Below are 20,726 nucleotides of genomic sequence, written 5' to 3' on the forward strand. Positions count from 1 at the left end.
AAAAAATTAGCCAGGCATGGGGGCATATGTCTGTCATCCCAGCTACTCAGGAGGTTGATGTGAGAGGATCACTTGAGCCCAGGAGGCAGAGGTTGCAAGGCTGCAGTGAGCTCAGATTGCAGCCCCGCACTCCAGCCTGGGTGACAGAGTGAGACCTTGTTTCAAAAAAAAAAAAAAAAANAAAAAATCTGTTCACAGGCTAAAGAAGAAGGAGGATCCTTACATCAAGAAGTCCTCCATAACGGAAGACACTGAGTAGGGAGTGGACGTGGCTCTCACTGGTGAAATAGAGACGCGTTCGAACGTGGCGACCTGGGGAGAGCACGCCTCGGGAGTACCTGAGATAACAGCTAAATCACTCACACAGTCAGTTAATCCTCCTCCCACCCTTCTGCAAACTCTCTTCTCCCACCTCAAAGACTTCTCTCCTTTCCATCCCAAAATCTTGTCTATTCTTGCTTCCCCAGGCTGTCCCAGCCTTGATTCCCCCAAGACTCCCTGACATGCCCCTCCCTCCATCCAACACCCCTCCCAGCCCTCCCTCACAGGGGATGCAGCTTGTTGACAGACTCATCCTCGTGGGTTCTCTGCAGGTCAAGCAGTATCTTCCGCAACAGTGGAAGACAGAAGCCCACAGCAATTTCCAGTTTCTCCTCCCGGCTGATCCCGTACTCCTAGGGGCCACAGGCCAGGAATAAATACCTCAATAAATCTTGTTTTCTCATGCCTCATATTCCCAGGACCAAGATCATGCCTGTCTTCACCTCACGTCTAGGGCTTCTTTCATATCCACTACATTCCCCCTCTTCCAGGTGTCTCCTGAATTAGCCTCCTGTACTTACCAAGAGCCAGACTGGACCCTGAGAAATGTAGAAACTCAACTTATTCCTCCTCCAAGTGGCTTTCCTCTAGTCCCAAATCACCCTTCCTTTCTACCTTTTCTCTTTCCTTCCCAACATCCTCATCCCCAGGCTAGGTCCCTTATACAAGACACACCTGGGGAATGACCACATCAGCCAATGCCTTAGAGAGACGGAGCAACTCTGCTGTGCCTTCAAGTCCCAGACTCCCATTGTGCTGCACATCATACTTGACACAGTCATAGATGTCAGGGATCTTACTGATATCATAGCGCCCACTCTTCTGTCGAAAGTCACGCTCCAGCTTGCTCCAACGCTGTAGCATTAGCTCTAGTGTCTCACTGTGGTAGAGCTGCAGGTCTGGAAGAAAGGCAGAAATCAGATAAGAATCAAAGATTTTACCTCCAACCAAAGACCTGACGACTCTGAAGTAGAACCAGAGGGAGGAGGAGGCCTGGTCTCTGACATTTAGGAGATGACACAAGAATGCCTGAGAAACCCATCCATACCCGAGACCTTGAAGGGAAGATAGTATTCATACCCACCTACAGACCTGGGGTCCTGCATTCGTTCCCGGATCTGGTGGGTGAGGTTTTCGATCAGGGCAAATACCTGATCACAGACCTTCACAGGATTCTGGATGATAGTCATGGAGTTGAGCAGGGAAATACTTCTGGTGGGAGCCAGCTATGAAGAATTGAGAGAAGAAAAGAAAGATAAGCTCAGCACTAATTGCCCAGATTCCTGTGAGCTTATTACACAGAGACTACCCACAATACAGATCTGTATGCTGGTTCACTCCAGTGAGCATTCTTAGGTTACTGGGCATAGTAGCAGCTCTAGGCCTTCAGGTAAGGGCACTGCTCTAGCATATAGTCATCTAAGAAGGATTGATTTTAAGAGTCTTAGAGTCCAGAGAAAATAAAACAGACCTAAGTTCTTTTCTTGAGGGCTCTAGAATACACATGGAAAATACTGGAGAATAAGGATTAAACCAAAATCCCTCAAAATCTCCACAGAATGTTTTCATGAGTAGAGATCAGAGATAACATCATCTTCTTCCTCTAAACAAGATGCTAGCCTGAGCCTAGAGTAGAAATGCTGCCTCAGAACTGAGTTCCGACTCAGGCTTTTAGGACAGTAACAGTCAATGAGAAATGGGGAGGGAGAATCAAGATTGTGGCTGAAAATGCACAATTCTATTCAGGTCCTCACAAGTTTCATTCTTGCTTGCAAAAGAAGGCAAGGCAGAAAAGGAAAGCTGCCTTAGCTTTTTTGAGTTTGACAGTGAGCAATGGATTGGGAAATAAAGGAACAAGGTCCTGTTCCTTATCGAGTCCTACTCAGAGAACACAGAAAATACCATGGAATCATAGCAATGTGCTTACTTAGCTCATTTAAGAACCAATCAGAAATGTTACACAACCATGTAAATTCATGTAATGCTACTGAACTGTACAGTTAAAAATGGTTAAAGTGGTACCACAATTTTACTTTTTTTTTTTTTTTTTTTTGAGACGGAGTCTCGCTCTGTCACCTGGGCTGGAGTGCAGTGGCCGGATCTCAGCTCACTGCAAGCTCTGCCTCCGAGGTTTATGCCATTCTCCTGCCTCAGCCTCCCGAGTAGCTGGGAGTACAGGCACCCACCACCTCGCCCAGCTAGTTTTTTGTATTTTTAGTAGAGACGGGGTTTCACCGTGTTAGCCAGGATGGTCTCGATCTCCTGACCTCGTGATCCGCCCATCTCGGCCTCCCAAAGTGCTGGGATTACAGGCTTGAGCCACCGCGCCTGGCCACATTTTTAAACTTAAAAAAAAAATAACATATCAGAAGTGAGGAGTGGGAAGAGGAGAAAACCACTCCTGGTCAATTGTGGCCTAGATATGCAGGAAAAAGAATGACCATATTGGGTAATGGCATATACTAGAATTAATACTGTAAAGCATTGTAATAGCCTAGGCTTTGGAGTTAGACTCCTTGGGTTTGTATTAGCTGGATGACATGGGGAAAATTGCTTAGATTCTTCTGAGCCTAGGTTTCCTCATCTGTAAAACAGGAAGAAAGTCCTTGTGGTCTGCAGTCCTTGTAGTGCTTTAAAGATCACCATCAATTATTTGTCTTCCTTCTCTTCCCTTAAATCTGGCTGGCCCGGTGACTGCTTAACCAATAAAAAATAACAAAGTTATGTTGTGCTAATTCTGAGCCTACACTTTAAGAAAGCTTCTAAGCTTCTGCTTTTGAATATCCCTACAGCTACCATTTAATACATCCAACTATCATGCTACGGAAACCATATGAAGAACCATGTGGAGATTACAGGGAGAGCATGCAGAGGGAGCGAGCCAGCCATCCCACAATCCCAGCTGAAATTCCAGATGGTTCCAGCTCCAGTCAATGTCTGACTGCAATTTCAGGAGAGACTCCAAGCAAGATCAGATGAGCCTGGAACTGTGAGAGATAATAAAATGGTTGTTGTTTTAGATTACTATGTTTTGGGGTAGTTTATTATGCAACAATGGATAACTGAAACATTCTTTAGTTCAGGGTCCTTGGGATCTGAGCTGTGCTTTGGAATGAGAATGTGTGGGAATTTAGAAGTGAATACAGTATATACGCCATATGTATATAATACCTCCAACAGGGCCTATGGCACAACCAAACACATTAATATTTCTGCCACAAAATGCATGACTATTTACACTAAGTGGCAAAACTAAGGATTATAAAAATCTTATGACAGTTTGTGTCAGGTTTAGCTGCCAAATGAATCTTAATGTCAAGAAAAAAATCTTTTTAACTTTCAAAATTACGCATAACAGACTGTGGACCTGTACGTATCTCAAAGGGTTGCTGTAAGGATTAAATAATATGTGTAAAACAACTAAAACAGTGCCTGGCATGCAGTAAATACCGCTATTATTGATCCCTACTATTGAGAATTCTAGGACTTGGGGATCTAGGTTATTTTAGAGCCTGACCTGGTCGTAGTCCTCAGGGCCAAAGGGCGCATCCTGCTGTAAAATATGGTGCAGCCGAGCCTTCACCCGGTGCTGGCAGCTGCTCAAGGAATCCCCATCGCTGTCCAGTAGCCCATTCATGTTGGCACTCTTCACCATTTGCACCAAAATGGGTGTCAGCTCCCCTTCTGGAGCCAGAAGGCCCTAAAGAGAAAGCACAAGGTCTATTTCTTTCCCTTGCAGGTCAGTATCCCTAGGCCCAGATGGTCCCAGGGATCGAATGGGACCTGGTTGAAGAGATGGGGCCTACCCTCACTGATAATTCTTAGCTCATTCTCAGTAGTACAAAATGGGTCCAATACATGCAGAAACTTCTGAATTGGCCTACAAGCACCCTGAAATGCTCCAACTGGTTCTCTAAATTCTCTGCTTCTCTACCTAATGGAAACTAGGACTATAGAACTGTAGTATGCACCTTGGCGAAGGCAGCAGCAGTCATCTGAACACGACCCTCATCAGAGGCATAGATCTTGACATTGTGGCGGAAATTGCTATGGAGACGAAGCAGCCCACAACCAGGGAAGCCAGCATAGTCACCTGGGGACAAAGCGGGGGACCAGGAATGGACTGCTATAAATACTCGTGGAAGAAAAAATATTCATTTCCCCACTGTCTCTGTCACTTCATTTTCCTCAACTTACTCTCTAATCATGTTATCCCGGCCCCGCTATGTGTTTACTCCCCAAAACACTCACCCTGTCCTCCGGGGTACATGTAGCGAAAAGCTCGCCCCAGCTTCTCAGCCTGAACAGGGCCAGCTGGAGTCAGTTATCCATTCCACTTCAGTACCAGCAACAGAGATGGGGCCAGAGCCTCCCTCTGTGGATCGGAGGGAATAAGCGGCAGTGAATGGTCTAGATCTAAGAAAAGTAGTGGGAACATCTAAATGTTAGGTCTTCTGAGGAGGCCAGAGAGGTAATTTGGGGTATAGGTCATCTACAGGCTCAAGCAAAAGAGATCTGGTGGGGAGAGAAGATACACCAAAAAATAAATAAATAAATAAATAAAAAGAACACAAGATCTGAGAGGTAATGGTAAGGGGGACTACATCTTACCTTGCCCCTCATTAGAAGCTTTTACTCCATGAGTGTAGTAAGTCAATTGTACCTTCCGGTTTATACCTGAGAAGTGACCATACCTGCAGGATAAAGTCACAGTTTATTTTCTGTTCCAGCACCCCAACTCTCACTGTTATTGGCTCCCTTTTGCTATCCCCTTTCTCACATCTCCAATACAGACTTCAGCTGCTCCAGTTTTCCAGTCTTCTCCTCGATCTCACCACCTGGTTCTTTCTCCAGTTCAGCCAACAACAGCCTTGTGATATCCAGCACCTCCTAGAGGAGATAATAAGGTATCCATGCAGAAGGCCAAGTCCTAGACAGTTACCTTTTGATCCTAGTCTTTTATCAACACTCCCAATGCCATACCCTCATTCTCTCTCTCATAGCACTGCTCCTCCTGGCCAGATTCACTACCTTACCTGGAGCTGCTCAGGTCACTTGAGTTGTAATTTCCCTGTCTTATAGCCACCATGTTTTTCAAACAGAGCAAAAAACCTGAAGAAGTAATGAGAAGCTTCAGTGTGGGATGAGACAGTCAAAGCCTCCAGGAGTTGCCCCCCATGCAGTCTTCCTCACGAAAACCTATTTGTATAAATTAGGACACTCTTCATACCTTGGGTGTTTCACTTCCATCTTCATCTTCTGCTTGGGAGTACGATCCCCATGACGAACAATTGCAATGACACAACGAAGTTCCATCCTAAGATCATAAATGTTATCAGAGCCTCTCCCACACCCCCATCCCACCTCCTGTCATCACATTACTTGACATGTCAAAAAATAGAGGGGCTGAGCAGGGCTCATGCCTGTGATCTCAGCACTTTGGGAGGCTGAGGTGGGAGGATCACGTAGGCCCAGGAGAAACATAGGGTGAGCATGAGCAACATAGGATCAGCCTGTCTCTATAAAAAAGTTAAAAGAAAAAAAACTATCCAGGCATGGTGGTACACGCCTGTGGTCCCAGCTATTTGGGAGGCTGAGGTGGGAGGATCACTTGAGCCCAGGAGGTAGAGGCTGCAGTGAACCATGAGTGCACCACTGCACTCCAGCCTGGGAGACAGAGCCAGACCCTGTCACAAAAAAAAAAAAAGAAAATGAAAAGGAAACTGTGATTAGGAATATAAATGGAGGCTGGGCACGGTGGCTTACACCTGTAATCGCAGCACTTTGGAATGGGGAAGCGGGTGGATCACTTGAGCTCAGGAGTTCAGGATCCGCCTGGTCACATGGTGAAACCCCGTCTCTACTAAAAACACAAAAATTAGCCAGATGTGCTCACCTGAACCCAGGAGGTGGAGGTTGCTGTGGGCCGAGATCATGCCACTGCACTCCAGCCTGGGCAACACAGCGAGACTCTGTCTCAAAAAAAAAAAAGGCAGGGAATATAAGTGGAGTTAAGAAGACTGTGTATAAGAGGCCCAGCCTCCATTAGTTAGATAGTGTGGGGTCAGGAAGTAACCAGTAGTCTGGCTGAAGGAATCCCATGGGTCTTAAGTAGGTTACTCCACATCTTTTACTTTTGCTTACATAGTGCCAGATGTGGTAGGAACAATGGGAATGTCCTCAGCCTCTGTGGGGATGGACCATGGAATCTGGAACTGTGGGGCAAGCTCCCGCATTATGGTATTCCTAGAAAGAGAAACAAAGAAGCCATGTAAAAACGAATAAACCAGAACTACTCATATGAATGAACCTCACAAAAACAAGCAGGCTGCAGGCAGAAGAATACGTTGATATAAAGTCTAAAAACATACAAACAAATACCCATACATATGCAGTAAAAATATAAATAAATATATGTGAATGACAAACACCAAATTATGGATTGTGGTTCCCTCTGGGGATGGGGAGGGGATGTTACCAGGGAGGAGTATATAGGCGCTTCAAATATATATAATATATATGTATACACACACATATACTTATATACATATATGCACACATATACACATATATACACATATACATATATATACACACATACATATACATGTACATATGTGTGTGTGTGTGTGTATATATATACATATATATATACACAGTTTTTTGGGTTTTTTTTTGAGACAGAGTTTTGCTCTTGTTGCCCAGGCTAGAGTGCAATGGCATGATCTCAGCTCACTGCAACCTCCGCCTCCTGGGATCAAGCGATTCTACTGCCTCAGCCTCCTGAGCAGCTGAGATTATAGGGGCCCACCATCACAGCTAATTTTTTTTTTTTTTTTTTTGAGATGGAGTCTCACTCTTGTCACCCAGGGTGGAGTGCAGTGGCATGATCTCAGCTCACTGCAATCTGCACCTCCTGGGTTCAAGTGATTCTCCTTTCGCAGCCTCCCAAGTAGCTGGGATTACAGGCGCCCACCATTATGCCTGGCTCTTTTTTTTTTTTTTTTTTTTTTTTGTATTCTTAGTAGAGACGGGGTTTCACCATGTTGGCCAGGTTGGTCTTGAAGTCCTGACCTCAGGTGATCCACGCACCTTGGTCTCCCAAATTGCTGAGATTACAGGCTGAAGTCACCGAGCCTGCCCAATTTTTTTTATTTTTAGTAGAAACAAGGTTTCACCATGTTGTTCAGGCTGGTCTCCAACACCTGACCTCAGGTGATCCACCTGCCTTGGCCTCCCAAAGTGCAATCTCCAACTCCTGGGCTCGAGCGATTCTCCTGCCTCAGCCTCCCGAGTAGCTGGGATTACAGGCGCCCACCACCATGCCCAGCTAATTTTTGTATTTTTAGTAGAGACAGGGTTTCACCATGTTGGACAGGCTGGTTTCAAACTCCTGACCTCAAATGATCTGGCCACCTTGGCCTCCTAAAGGGCTAGGATTACCCACGCCCGGCTAGGGCACGGGTTTCTAAGAGAGGCAACCTAACTAATCTCTACTGCCCCCTCCCCTAAACCAGGATAGGGCCTGTTTATGACAGGGAGTCTATGCATTTGGAAAGAACAGAGAGGTATCTCCAATCAACAGAATCTTAACTCTCGAGGACAGAGGCTCCAACACCAAGTTACATCATTTTCCCCATTCTTACCACTTCATCCTCCTCGTCCTCAAGGAGCTCGCTGTCACTCTCTTCTGGCTTCAATGCCTATTCCACGGGTGCCCAGCCCTTCATCTCCAGCTCCAAGGAAGAAGTGGGCAGTGGTACTCTCGCCCTCATTAGCCATCAATGACCACATCCCTGCCGGAACACCCACTCATCCCGCTCTGCAGAGGAGGGTACCCCATCAGCTCAGAACCCAAGCCCCCTGGCTATGGGTGCAGATAGGGATGGAGATGAAAAGCATAAGAGGGAACTATAAGGGGAAACAAAACAAAGCTATAGGAAGAAGGATCAACAAGAAAGGAGGCATATGGGCTATGACTTGAGATGCTAAAAGAGCCATAAAAGAAAAGCAAGGTATCCCTTTTCCTCCCTGCTCATCCCACCCCAACCAATAAATTAGTAAGAGGATCAGATAATCAGCCCTTACAATGCCGGCATGTCCCTGATTTGGCCAGCAAGAAACATTAACTTCAGGCAGCAAATGGGAAAGGCAGGTCCTCAAGGAAGGCTACTGTTGAGTCCTACCAGAAGAGAAGGTTAGAGTGACATTTCAAACTTTGACTCATTCCACAATGTTCCTAGCCTTTTCCACCTCCTCACAGTAGTGTTGAATTCAGTGATTTAATTCAAAGGCAGAGGAATGACAGAGCTCAGTTGCCTTTCCCCTTGAACCTCATCTTCATTCTTCCCAAAGATTAACTCAAAAAATATTTATTGAGGGTACCCTACATTCTAAGTATTATATCAGAACATTAAGGCCAGGCACGCTGGCTTACACCTTTAATTCCAGTGTTTTGGGAGGCTAAGGAGGGCGGATCACTTGAGTCTAGGAGTTTGAGAGCAGCCTGGGCAACATGTTGAAACCCAGTTTCTACAAAAAATTACAAAAATTAGGCAGGCACGGTGGTGCATCCCTGTAGTCCCAGCTACTTGGGAGACTGAGGCAAGAGGATCATTTGAGCCCGGGATGTGGACATTGCAGTGAGCTGAGATCATGCCATTGCACTCCAGCCTGGGTGACAGAGTGAGACCCTCTCTCAAACCAAAAATAAAAAACATAATAGGCCAGGCGCGGTGGCTCAAGCCTGTAATCCCAGCACTTTGGGAGGCCGAGACGGGCGGATCACGAGGTCAGGAGATCGAGACCATCCTGGCAAACACGGTGAAACCCCGCCTCTAATAAAAACTACAAAAAACTAGCCGGGCGAGTTGGCGGCGCCTGTAGTCCCAGCTCCCCGGGAGCCTGATGAGGACCAGGAGATGGCGGGGTGGGACCGGGGCGGAGCTTGCCCCAGTGGAGCTTGAGATCCGGCCACAGCATTCAGCCCTGGGGTGACAGAGCGAGGACCTCCCGTCCCTCAAAAAAAAAAAAAAAAAAAAAAAAAAAAAAAAAACATATAACCCCTTGCTCCTCTCTCCTTCACTACTCCACCTTAAAAGACAGATGCCCAGTCAGATGCCATGGTTCATCCCTATAATTCCAGTATTTTGGGAGGCTGAGGTAGGAAGATCGCTTGAGCTCAGGAGTTTGAGACCAGTCAGAGCAACATAGCAAGATCCTATCTCTACAAAAAGAAATTTAAGGCTGCGCACAGGGGCTCATGCCTGTAATCCCAGCACTTTGGGAGGCTGAAACAGGATGACTGCTTGAGCCTCAGAGTTTGAGACCAGCCTGGGCAATACAGGGAGACCGTGCCTTTACAAAAGCTTTTTCTTCCTTTTTTTTTTTATCGAGACAGAGTCTTGCTCTGTCGCCCAGCCTGGAGTGCAGTGGCGCCATCTCGGTTCACTGCAAGCTCCGACTCCTGGGTTCACGCCATTCTCCTGCCTCAGCTTCCTGAGTGGCTGGGACTACAGGTGCCCGCCACCATGCCCGGCTAATTTTTTTTTTTTTTTGTATTTTTAGTAGAGACGGGGTTTCACCGTGCCAGCCAGGATGGTCTCGATCTCCTGACCTCATGATTCATCCGCCTAGGCCTCCGAAAGTGCTGGGATTACAGGCGTGAGCCACCACGCCCAGCCAACAAAAGCTTTTTCTTAAATTAGCCAGAGATGGTAGCACATGCCTGGGGTCCCAGCTACTTGGGCGGCTAACCTGGGAGGATTGTTTAAGCCCAAGAGGTCAGGACTACAGTGAGCCGTAACTGTACCACTGCACTCCAGCCTGGGTAACAGAAGACTCTGTTTCAAAAGAAAAAAAAAAAGATTAGTTTTTTTTTCTTGAGACGGAGTCTCGTTCTGTCACCTAGGCTGGAGTGCAGTGGCGCTACCTCAGCTCACTGCAACCCCCGCCTCCCGGGTTCAAGCAATTCTCCTGACTCAGCCTCCCGAGCAGCTGGGAACACAGGCACACCCTACCATGCCCGGCCATATTTTGCATTATTTTTTAGTAGAGACGGGGTTTCACCATGCTGACCAGGCTGGTCTCAAACCCCAGACCTCGTGAACTGCCCACCTCGGCCTCCCAAAGTGCTGGGATTATAGGCATGAACCACCATACCCGGCCAAAAAGTTTTTAAAAATTAGCCAGGCATAGTGAGTAGTACTTGCCAGTGGTCCCAGCTACTCAATAGGCTGAGGTGGAAGGATTGTTTAAGCCCAAGAGGTCAAGGATGCAGTGAGCTGTGATCATGCCACTGCACTCCAGCCTGGGTGACAGAGTAAGACCCTGCCTCAAATAATAATAATAACAGTAATAATAATAATAATAATAATAATAAAAGACAGACGCCCAAGTTCAAAAAATCTGTTCAGGCAAAGAGGTCTAGTGTGGTTGGGAGGGGAGGTTGAGGATACAGGCATCCATACAGCAGTCTCCAACCCATTCTCAAACTGAAATCTCAATGTTCTCTCTAGTGTCTCCTGGTACTATAGAACCAGTGCTAGTCTAGGCCAAGGTCCCTCATACCAGGAGCAACAGTGACAAAAAAAAAAAAATCCTGCCTAAAACTGCACAAGTAAGAATATCTTAAGACTTTAACTTGAGGGCCAGGTGCAGTGGCTCACGCCTATAATCCCAGCACTTTGGGAGGCTGCGGCGGGCGGATCACGAGGTCAGGAGATCGAGACCATCCTAGCTAACACGGCAAAATCCCATCTCTACTAAAAATACAAAAAAAAAAAAAAAAATCGACCGGGCCTGGTGGTGGGTGCCCACAGTCCCAGCTACTCGGGAGGCTGAGGCAGGAGAATGGCGTGAATCTGGGAGGCAGAGCAAGCAGTGACCCGAGATCTGCCACTGCACTCCAGCCTGGTCGACAGAGCAAGACTCTGTCTCAAGAAAAAAAAAAGAGAGACTTTAACTTTAACTTGAACCAGCAGTTCCACTTCTGTGTACACACAAGTAACGTAGTGGTTCTCAACCAGCTGTGATTTTGCTACACAGGGGATGTTTGGCAGGAGACATTTTTGGTTGTCACAATTGGAAAGGTACTATTGGCATCTAGTGAGTAGATGCCAGGGATACTGCTGAACATTCTAAAATGCATAAGATATCTCCTCACAACCAAGAATTATCCAGCCTTAAATCTCAGTAGTGCCAAGGTGGAGAAACCCTGCTGTAGAGAAATTATCCTACATAAGAAGACTTTTGTGAGGAAGTTCTTAACCTTCTTCATCTCTCTGTTGGTAATGAGAAAAACAAGACAGTTCAGAGGTTACAAGTAGAATCAATAAATATAATGTCATATAGAAATGACAGACTAATCACAATGTAAAAATAAAAGCTATATGTAATAAATGGACAGTTTGCAAATACAAACTGCAGAAATATACCTGCAGTACAATTCTACTTGTATAAATACAAATGTTACATATGGTTTATGACTGCATATATAATTAGCAGAAGTATAAAAACTGGGACTGGAAAGAAAGACATCAAATTCATGATAGGGGTTACTTTTGAGAAGAAGGGAGAATGGAACTGAGGATTCAAATGGTACTTCATAACCTTATCTACAATGTTTATTTCAATTGTAAAAAAAGATCTGAAGCAAATACACAAAAGGTTAACATTTGTTCATATGAATTGTAAGGATATGAATGTTATTATTTTCCAAAACAAAATTGAGTCACACATCAGCAATTTTTCATGGTCTCCAAAAGCTCTCAGAAACACTGAGCAGTGACTCTAGTAAAAGCCACCAACTTCTTAAGTAAATGAACTTGTCTTACAGAAATGATATCTTATATATGTAATTAGTCTCAGATTTTGAAAATAATCTTGAATTATTTTCTCTATCTTTATTTTAAACTCTTTCATTACAACTGGGACTTGCAATTTTTTTTTTTTTTTTTTTGAGACGGAGTCTTGCTCTGTCACCCGGGCTGGAGTGCAGTGGCCAGATCTCAGCTCACCGCAAGCTCCGCCTCCCAGGTTTACGCCATTCTCCTGCCTCAGCCTTCCCAGTACCCGGGACTACAGGCGCCCGCCACCTCACCCAGCTAGTTTTTTGTATTTTTTAGTGGAGACGGGGTTTCACCGTGTTAGCCAGGATGGTCTCGATCTCCTGACCTCGTGATCTGCCCGTCTCGGCCTCCCAAAGTGCTGGGATTACAGGCTTGAGCCACCGCACCCGGCCGGGCTTGCAATTTTGACTAGAAAGTTCTAGCTGACTGCTGGGCACACTGGCTCATGCCCGTAATCTCAGCACTTTGGGAGGCCAAGGCAGGCAGATCACTTGAGGTCAGGAGTTCAAGAACAGTCTGGCCATCGTGGTGAAACCCCGTCTCTACTAAAAATACAAAAAATTAGAATGTTGGGGTGGCGCATGCCTGTAATCCCAACAACTCAGGAGGCTGAGGCTGGAGAATCATTTGAACCCAGGAGGCAGCGGTTGCAGTGAGCTGAGATCATGCCACTGCACTCCAGCCTGGGTGACAAGAGTTAAAATCCTGTCTCAAACGAACAACAAAAAAAAGTTCTAGCGGACCTTTATACAGACCTCGAACTCTCGATTTTTCCAGTCTTCATCAACTGCTGTCTTTACTTCTTAACTGCCACGGGGGTGCAACATTCTCCTTAGACTTAATATTTCTAGTTGCATACTGCATGTCTCATACACACACTCTTCTCCCTGATAAAAAGGCTATTTTTTGAATTCCTTTTCAGTGACCTGACCCAATTTCCCTGACTTGGGACATTCCCAAGGTCCCTGTATAGTTTGAGCAATTAGAATTTTGTTGCATTCTTCATCCTTGCTCTGAAGCAGGGACTTTCTCTCAAGTCTAAGATTCTTAACCCTTTGCCCTTTCTTCCATTGAGTCCTTCCTCGTTTTCTACCGAATGTACAGTCATCGTCTTGAAATTCTATTGCAACTACATAACGAGGCATGGTAAGTAATAGAATAGGGAAGAGCCTGTTTAAAAATAAGTGGCTGAAGAGAGACGAAAGGTCTAAATTCTCAGTTAACAAAGCAAAAATAGAAGCCTGACAGAAATAGCTATGAAATAAGCCAGGATTTATTTAGATGCACCTCTGGGAGAAGCTGGGCTTTAATGTGGTGTTCCCAGAGCCGCTTCCTTGTTTTCCATGCTCTTCTCCCCATCCGCCTCTCTCCCAAACTGTGTTGCGAAAGAAAAGAAAACTTCACACTCCACACTGGGCTAAAGGGCAGTCTTACGCTGACAAGAATCAATGCGAATGGAAGGAAAGAAGCAAGGAGATAGGCGAGTAAGGTAAGGAGGGAGGGGCAGGCGGGCAATCTTCTCAGGAACATCTATGTTAAATCAGATCTGGAGAAGGGGTAGAAGGGAGGGTACACGGTGTAACTTCTTTATCCCTTTGACTTTAGGGCTGCTTGCAGTCATTTAATTTCCTAAATCACTATGCACTCGATGGTGGACTCCACTGGTAGTGAAGAGGAAATATCAATACAAATTTCAGGCAGGAATACTTCCAACACAGAAAAACTCCTCAGGCCACCAACACTATTTTCTGCCCACCTTGAACAGTGGACGCCTCACTTACTTCTTAATGCAATTTTTAATTCTTCAGACACATTCCTCCTTCCGACTCTGATCAACTGTGCTCCTCTCCCTGTTCTCAGTATCAGCTGCTTCGTTCCATCTTCCTTCCCCAACTTGCTAGGACTCTTGCCCCAATACTGACTGCAGCCTCCCCATCCCGCCCCGCATCATTGGTCAACTAATTCCATTAATCCAACTAATCCTCTCACTCACTGATTCCCCAGTATTAAACTCCTTCACCCCCTCGCACGAGTCACCATACTGGGTAACATCTTTATATTGACCCCCAGTGACCCCCCACAATGACGGCCTGCCATCCATTCTTTCCTCACACCACCCCTCTCTCCAGGCTGTCTTCTCTCAGCCGCAACCCATTCCTCAAGCTACCCCCTTCCCCTTGGACTCCAGCCCCACCCCTCCTGGCGCAGATCCCTTCCACCTTGATCCTCTCCCCTGTATGATTCCGCTCCTCCATCCTCCCGCAGGACCCCCTCTTCCTCACGCAGACCCCCACATACCCATCCACCTCCTCTCCCGCCGACCCTCTCCTCGGTACTCTCCTCGCACAGCTCCCGGTCATGAATACCGCCCTCCCATCCCGACTCCACTAGCCTTTGCCCGCCCCCGCCTTCGCCGCCCCACTCTCCCTACGCTGACACTAAGGCCCCTCCGCTGGGCCTCCTCCCAAAGCGGAGCCCACCCAGAACGAACCCCTCCCTGCTCCGGGAATCCACCAAGCCCACTCTACCGCGCCCACCTCCTCCGATACCGCCCCAGCCCCAGCCACTCCCCACCGCCCCGGCCCTCACTCACCCGCCTCCCTCCGCTCGCGCAGCCGAACCTGCCGGCAGCGACACCTGACAGCGGCCCAATCAAAGCGCGACTTCTTTGCGGTGCCACCAATCAGCGAAGGGCGCGCACCGGCAACAGAGTCAGGCTGCGTTGGCCGGCGCTTCTGCACGGAGGAGCGTGACCCCTGGTGGTTCCCGGAGGGAATGCAACTTGATGCTCCCTTCCTTTGATTTCTTACTGCGTCGCCAAAGTCCAGATGCATGGTCTAGACAGAGACGTTCCCTGAGATGACGGGGTGGGTGGGAAGCCTGATGCTGAGAAAGAGGAAGAGGCAGAGTTTGTGCCGTTGCTGCTCCTTTAGCGCAAAACCAGGTCTTACATTTGTCTTATGACACAAAACAGGGTCTCATATATGTACAGATCCAATAAATAAAGGTTGAAAATATTAACAGATGTAAAGAGCAGTGACAGGGAGACTGGAGACAAAAAAGAGAAAGGAGAGAAGCAGATAAGAAAGTTAACGGAAGGAAAAGAGAGACATTTACAGAGGAGGCCGGAAAATGGATGGACCTGGAATTCTAGACAAATTGATTCCTATCTCCACACCCTGTTTTTCTCTACGCTCCAGACAAAGCTGGATTTGAATCCTGGCCTTACCTTTAATAGCTGTGCAGCCTTAAGCGACTCACGTAACTTCTCTGAGCCTTTATTTTTCTCATCCATAAAAATGGGATTAAAAACCTATGGCCGGGCTCGGCGGCTCACGCCTCTAACCCCAGCACTTTGGGAGGCCGAGTCATGCGGATCACGAGGTCAGGCGGTGGAGACCATCCTGGCTAACATGGTGAAACCCCGTCTCTACTGAATATACAGAAATTAGCCTGATGTGGTGGTGCGCACCTGTAATCCCAGCTACTCGGGAGGCTGAGGTAGGAGAATTGTTTAAACCCGGGAGGTGGAGATTGCAGTGAGCCGAAATGGAGCCACCGCACCCCAGCCTGGCAAGAAAGCCAGACTCCTTCTCAGGAAAAAAAAAAAAAAAACTAATTAAGGCCGGTTGTGGTGGCTCAGGCCTACAATCCCAGCACGTTGGGAGGCTCAGGCGGCAGATTGCTGGAGTGTAATGGAGTGCAAGGAGTTCAAGACCAGCCTGGGCAACATGAGGAAACCCTGTCTCTACAAGAAATACAAAAGCTAGCCAGGCGTTGTGGCGTATGCCTGTGGTCACAGCTACTTATGAGACTGAGGTGGGAGGATCACTTGAGCCTGGGAGATGGAGTTTGCAGTGAGCACAGATCACCTCACTACATTCCAACCTGGCTGACAGAGCGAGACCCTGTCTCAAAAAACAACAACAAAACACCTCACTTAAAGGATACTGATAATATGGAAGCATTTTCTATTGTATATGATACAGTTCTTATTATCTTTGCATCTTCATTGGGGTTTCCCTGGTCAAGACAGTTGTTCCCTCTTTCTTCTCTGCAACATTAGAGGTCTTGCCACTTTTCCAGTGGTGCCACATTGTACTGACCCCACAAGGCCTTCTGAATGGACATAGAAATGATTCTAAGGGCTGCAATAGATTATTCTAAGAGGAATAGATGCCTCCCTAGTTCATGCTCAGGCTCATACCCCCTCCACCACTCTAGCCCTTCAAACTAGCTATTATAGCATCTTCCAGGTAGTTAACTTCCCTTCCTATCCCCCTGAAAATGTAGACTCTGTCCCTAGTAATCATTGGAACAATCCAATTCAACTCAATGAAATAATACATATAAAAGTTCTTTGTAACTGTAAAGTGCTTTAAAAATATTAAATACTATTTACAATAATAATTCTTATTAAATAAATAAAATACCATATATCAATACAATATATTGATTACTTCCATATGCTGTAAAATAACTTTTTAAATGAGCATTAATATATTATGTGCCTGTCAAAGGCACAGGAGGGATAGGAAAAGTGCACAAGTGGCTGAGCGCGGTGGCTCACACCTGTAATTCCTGCACTTTGGGAGGCTGAGGCAGGCAGATGACAAGCTCAGGAGATCGAAACCATCCTGGCTAACACAGTGAAACCCCGTCTCTACTAAAAATACAAAAAAAAAAAAAGTAGCCGGGCGCGGTGGCGGGTGACTGTAGTCCCAGCTACTCGGGAGGCTGAGGCAGGAGAATGGTGTGAACCCGGGAGGCGGAGATTGCAGTGAGCAGACATCCTGCCACTGCACTCCATCCTGGGTGACAGAGCAGGACAAGGTCTCAAAAAAAGAAAAGAAAAGAAAAGAAAAGTGCACAAGTACATGTGTTTTCTCAGTGGAATTATTGTTCACATTTGGGAAGCTACTCTCTAAACTTGGGTAATTTCTCCACTCCTCTGGCTGTCTTATTTCTCCTTCTGTAATTATCTCTTCCCACTCCCTATTCCTTAATCTTAGTAACCACCCTCTCAATCAAATAGCTACCCTACAGGTCTGGAAGATTATCTCCTATTAATCTGGATAAATACACGCTATTCTAAGAAGTTATATTTATTTACTCATGGCTACTTTTTAACCTAGGTAAAGAGACCCCACAACACAGGTAACATTTTCCACACTGCAGCTGCATAACGCTATTCTCTAACAATTGATGTCTTACCAGGAGGGAAGGAATGAGCCCAAAGCAGAGGTGGATACTTCTAAGAATACCCACAAATGAAGAAGGTGGAAAAAAAGAACACTACCCTCTCAATCAAATAGCTACCCTACAGCTCTGGAAGATCATCTCCCTATTTATCTGGATAAATACACGCTATTCTAAGAAGTTATATTTATTTACTCATGGCTACTTTTTAACCTAGGTAAAGAGGCCCCACAACACAGGTAACATTTTCCACACTGCAGCTGCATAACTCTGTTCTCTAACAATTGATGTCTTACCAGGAGAAGAAGGAATGGACCCAAAGGAGAGGTGGACACTTCTAAGAATACCCACAAATGAAGAAGGTGGAAAAAAAGAACACAAGGAAGGCCTAAGGGTAAAGAAGGGAATGAGAGTAGTATGGGGGAGTTCTTGATGGAAAGGGAATTCTCTTTCCCAAATACTCTATCTTAAGATTTCCGAGTATCTTACTGTCTTGTGGGTACAACAGGATAGCAGAGGTAAGCGACTAATGCCACAGTGCCACTCCACCTTACCTGACCCTCTGCGCTGAAATCCCTCATCTCTATTTCAACTCTAGCATTCATTCTCCTTGTTACCAGGACAAAGGTCAAGTCATACCTGGAGCTAGGAACAAAGCCCTCTCAAGTCTGAATATGAGTTTTATGAGGAGAGAGAGCAGAAGAGGGGACCACGAGGAAGGCAGAGATGCCCTGACGACCTCATGCCCTGGTACAACACTTGCCTCTGGATTAAACAGCATTAGGGAGCCAAGAAAGGAAACACATGTGGTGTCTGGAGACCTGTGCCTGCCCGTTCCGGTCCCACACCCAGTCATCTCACCACACCCTTCACCACCTCACTTTACGTTCTCCTCCAGCCCAGGAACTAGGAACTACGGAGAGAGAAGCCAAGGGAGAGGAGGAAGAGGAAACTAACGATTCCCTGCCCAACCCCGGCCCCACACCCAGCACCACCAACAGGTGAGCAAGCTTGCCGAAAACGCAGAGGGCATCCTGTGAGCAGCGAACACGTCAGAGTCTGGAAAAGACGCAGAGAAGTAAAATATCAAAGGCAAGGTAGGGGGTGGGGAGGAATGTGGGAGAGACAAAAGGAAAACAAAAAGTGGGGGATCATGAGAAGTAGAGGCAGGAAGTAACAGGGCTTCAGACTTGGGTGCAGAGTGGAGGTGGAGGACACAGCACAGATGGCATAAGAATTAATATTTCCCTGGTTCCTGCCAGGGACTCCTTTCTCAGCCTTGTAAGGAGTGCACAGAGGTGGCAAGGAAGCACCTTGCTCCTCTTCCTGGTTCTAAGGAAAAGGTGACCTTGAGCCAATGGGTGTCTTTCCCAGTGCCTGACTCTAACCCTGTGCTTTCTCCATATCCTCCTCTGGTATCTGTGTTTATTCCGCGGTTTCCCCGCGGCTGCCCCCGGGAGAAGGGAGAGGAGGCTGGGGCAGGCCGAAAGCAGAGAATAGGTTGGGCAATGTCACCCTTCTACACCCACAGGGTAGATGGATCAGGTTTCGGTTTAAACCGAGGGGTTTGGGGGAAGGGTGTTGGGGTTTAGCTAGTCCATCCGGGTGCTGTCCTCCACTTGGTGCTGAAATCTGGGCCGCCACATCCCGGGGGCGGGTGGGGGCTACATCCCCGGCTTTAGACGCGCGAGTCTCAGGTCCCGCTAATTACCTGGCGGGTGCCGCACCTAGCGCGGTGGCAGGGGGGGAAGGCGGGACCTCGGGGAGCCCCACCCCTGAAGACTGCGGCTGGGGCCTCCCCCTCCTCCGCCCACCTGCCACTAGCTCATTGCGCCTCTCCTGCAGTCTGGTTGGCACCGGCTCCCATTCCGGCTCCAGCCTCCAATCCGACCCCCATTTCGGCTGCAGCCTCGGACCTAGCTCCGGCCCTCAGTCTATCCGGTTGCATCCTCCCTCCCTGTTCCGGATCCTATCTTGTGCCAGCGCCTACTCCAGGATCCCGTGGCCAGACCTCAAGCCATGGCTGGTCCCTTCTCCCGTCTGCTGTCCGCCCGCCCGGGAATCAGGCTCCTGGCTTTGGCCGGAGCGGGGTCTCTAGCCGCTGGGTTTCTGCTCCGACCGGAACCTGTACGAGCGGCCAGTGAACGACGGAGGCTGTATCCCCCGAGGTAACAGTGCCTGAGGCGCGGGAGGAGGCGGGGGCAGGTGGTGATTGAAGGTGCGGGTAGAAATGAGAATATGGATAACAGAGAAGGGCTATAATCACGAAGGCCCTGGAGCTGGAGGGCTGTGCAGTCTGCAGACCTCAGCGGAGTGGGGGTGGGGGCCAAAACCATAAAGCAAGAACATTCCTGGGGACCTGCCAAGACCACCTCTGGCCCTACGAGTTCCAGCTGCACTCGCTGCCCAAATCCCTAAGTATAAAGCCGGGAACTATCCTTTTCGCTCCCCTCCATCTGTTTCCCTCATTTTCTCAATTCCTCTCCTTAGGCTTTTCCCCTCCTCCATCCCTAGTGTTGTGTCATGGGAGGAAAGAACTGAGCAGATCTGGAGAAACTGAGTTGGCCAGCCAGAGGCAACTAGAACTACTAGAAAAGCATAGACTCTGAAAGTCCCTAAAGAGATTACCAAGGTTTAGCCTCTTTCTAATTCCCCCTCCTCCCACGGAGCAAAGCCAGACATGGCCAACTGGACAGCTCCCAGGTAACTGCACTAGGTCTAGGGTCTGTGCCCTCCCTCCATGGTCACTGGGTACCCCCTCCCCAGCGCTGAGTACCCAGACCTCCGAAAGCACAACAACTGCATGGCCAGTCACCTGACCCCAGCAGTCTATGCACGGCTCTGCGACAAGACCACACCCACTGGTTGGACGCTAGATCAGTGTATCCAGACTGGCGTGGACAACCCTGGCCACCCCTTCATCAAGACTGTGGGCATGGTGGCTGGAGATGAGGAGACCTATGAGGTAGGGGGTCCCCAGAGTCTCCCTGATGATCCAACTCATCTTCCCAGTCATCCCAGCTCCTTCCCCTTAAAGACCTCTCACTTTCCCCCAAGACTCTGAGCCCCCCCATACTTAAGTGTTCTGACCCAGTGAAATCAATGCACAGTTGAAGTCTGGGGAGGGATCCCCTCTCCTTAACCATCTCTCCCTCTTAACTCCCCTTAGGTATTTGCTGACCTGTTTGACCCTGTGATCCAAGAGCGACACAATGGATATGACCCCCGGACAATGAAGCACACCACGGATCTGGATGCCAGTAAAGTGAGTTCAAATATCCCGCTTCTGATTTGCATTGCCTGTGTACAACACTGTATCTCCAATCCCTTCACCTTATTTCCTGACTCATGGTCATT

At 47.6% G+C, this 20,726-nt stretch overlaps 2 protein-coding genes across 2 annotated transcripts; one reads left to right on the forward strand and one right to left on the reverse strand.

Moving 5' to 3' along the window:
- Positions 1 to 542: 542 nt before the first annotated feature.
- Positions 543 to 13,013, reverse strand: LOC108522704 (inositol hexakisphosphate and diphosphoinositol-pentakisphosphate kinase 1-like). Its single transcript, XM_017863081.1, is given in 14 exon segments — positions 543 to 674; positions 997 to 1,220; positions 1,406 to 1,547; positions 3,839 to 4,021; positions 4,293 to 4,414; positions 4,573 to 4,737; positions 4,933 to 5,015; positions 5,102 to 5,211; positions 5,358 to 5,433; positions 5,552 to 5,638; positions 6,466 to 6,567; positions 7,968 to 8,143; positions 8,410 to 8,503; positions 12,926 to 13,013. Coding segments are annotated over 12 exon segments (1,434 nt in total). The 5' UTR covers positions 7,976 to 8,143; positions 8,410 to 8,503; positions 12,926 to 13,013.
- Positions 13,014 to 13,589: 576 nt separating this feature from the next.
- LOC108522703 (creatine kinase U-type, mitochondrial-like) lies at positions 13,590 to 20,720 on the forward strand (the record flags this gene model as incomplete). Its single annotated transcript, XM_017863080.1, has 5 exons — positions 13,590 to 13,659; positions 18,268 to 18,461; positions 19,215 to 19,537; positions 20,136 to 20,334; positions 20,539 to 20,720. Coding segments are annotated over exons 3-5 (530 nt in total), but the record flags the coding sequence as incomplete, so codon positions are not given.
- Between the last annotated feature and the right edge of the window lie 6 nt (positions 20,721 to 20,726).

The sequence above is a fragment of the Rhinopithecus bieti genome, unplaced genomic scaffold, assembly GCF_001698545.2.
Source record: "Rhinopithecus bieti isolate Rb0 unplaced genomic scaffold, ASM169854v2 scaffold_68821, whole genome shotgun sequence".
In the NCBI taxonomy this organism is placed as follows: Eukaryota; Metazoa; Chordata; class Mammalia; order Primates; family Cercopithecidae; genus Rhinopithecus; species Rhinopithecus bieti.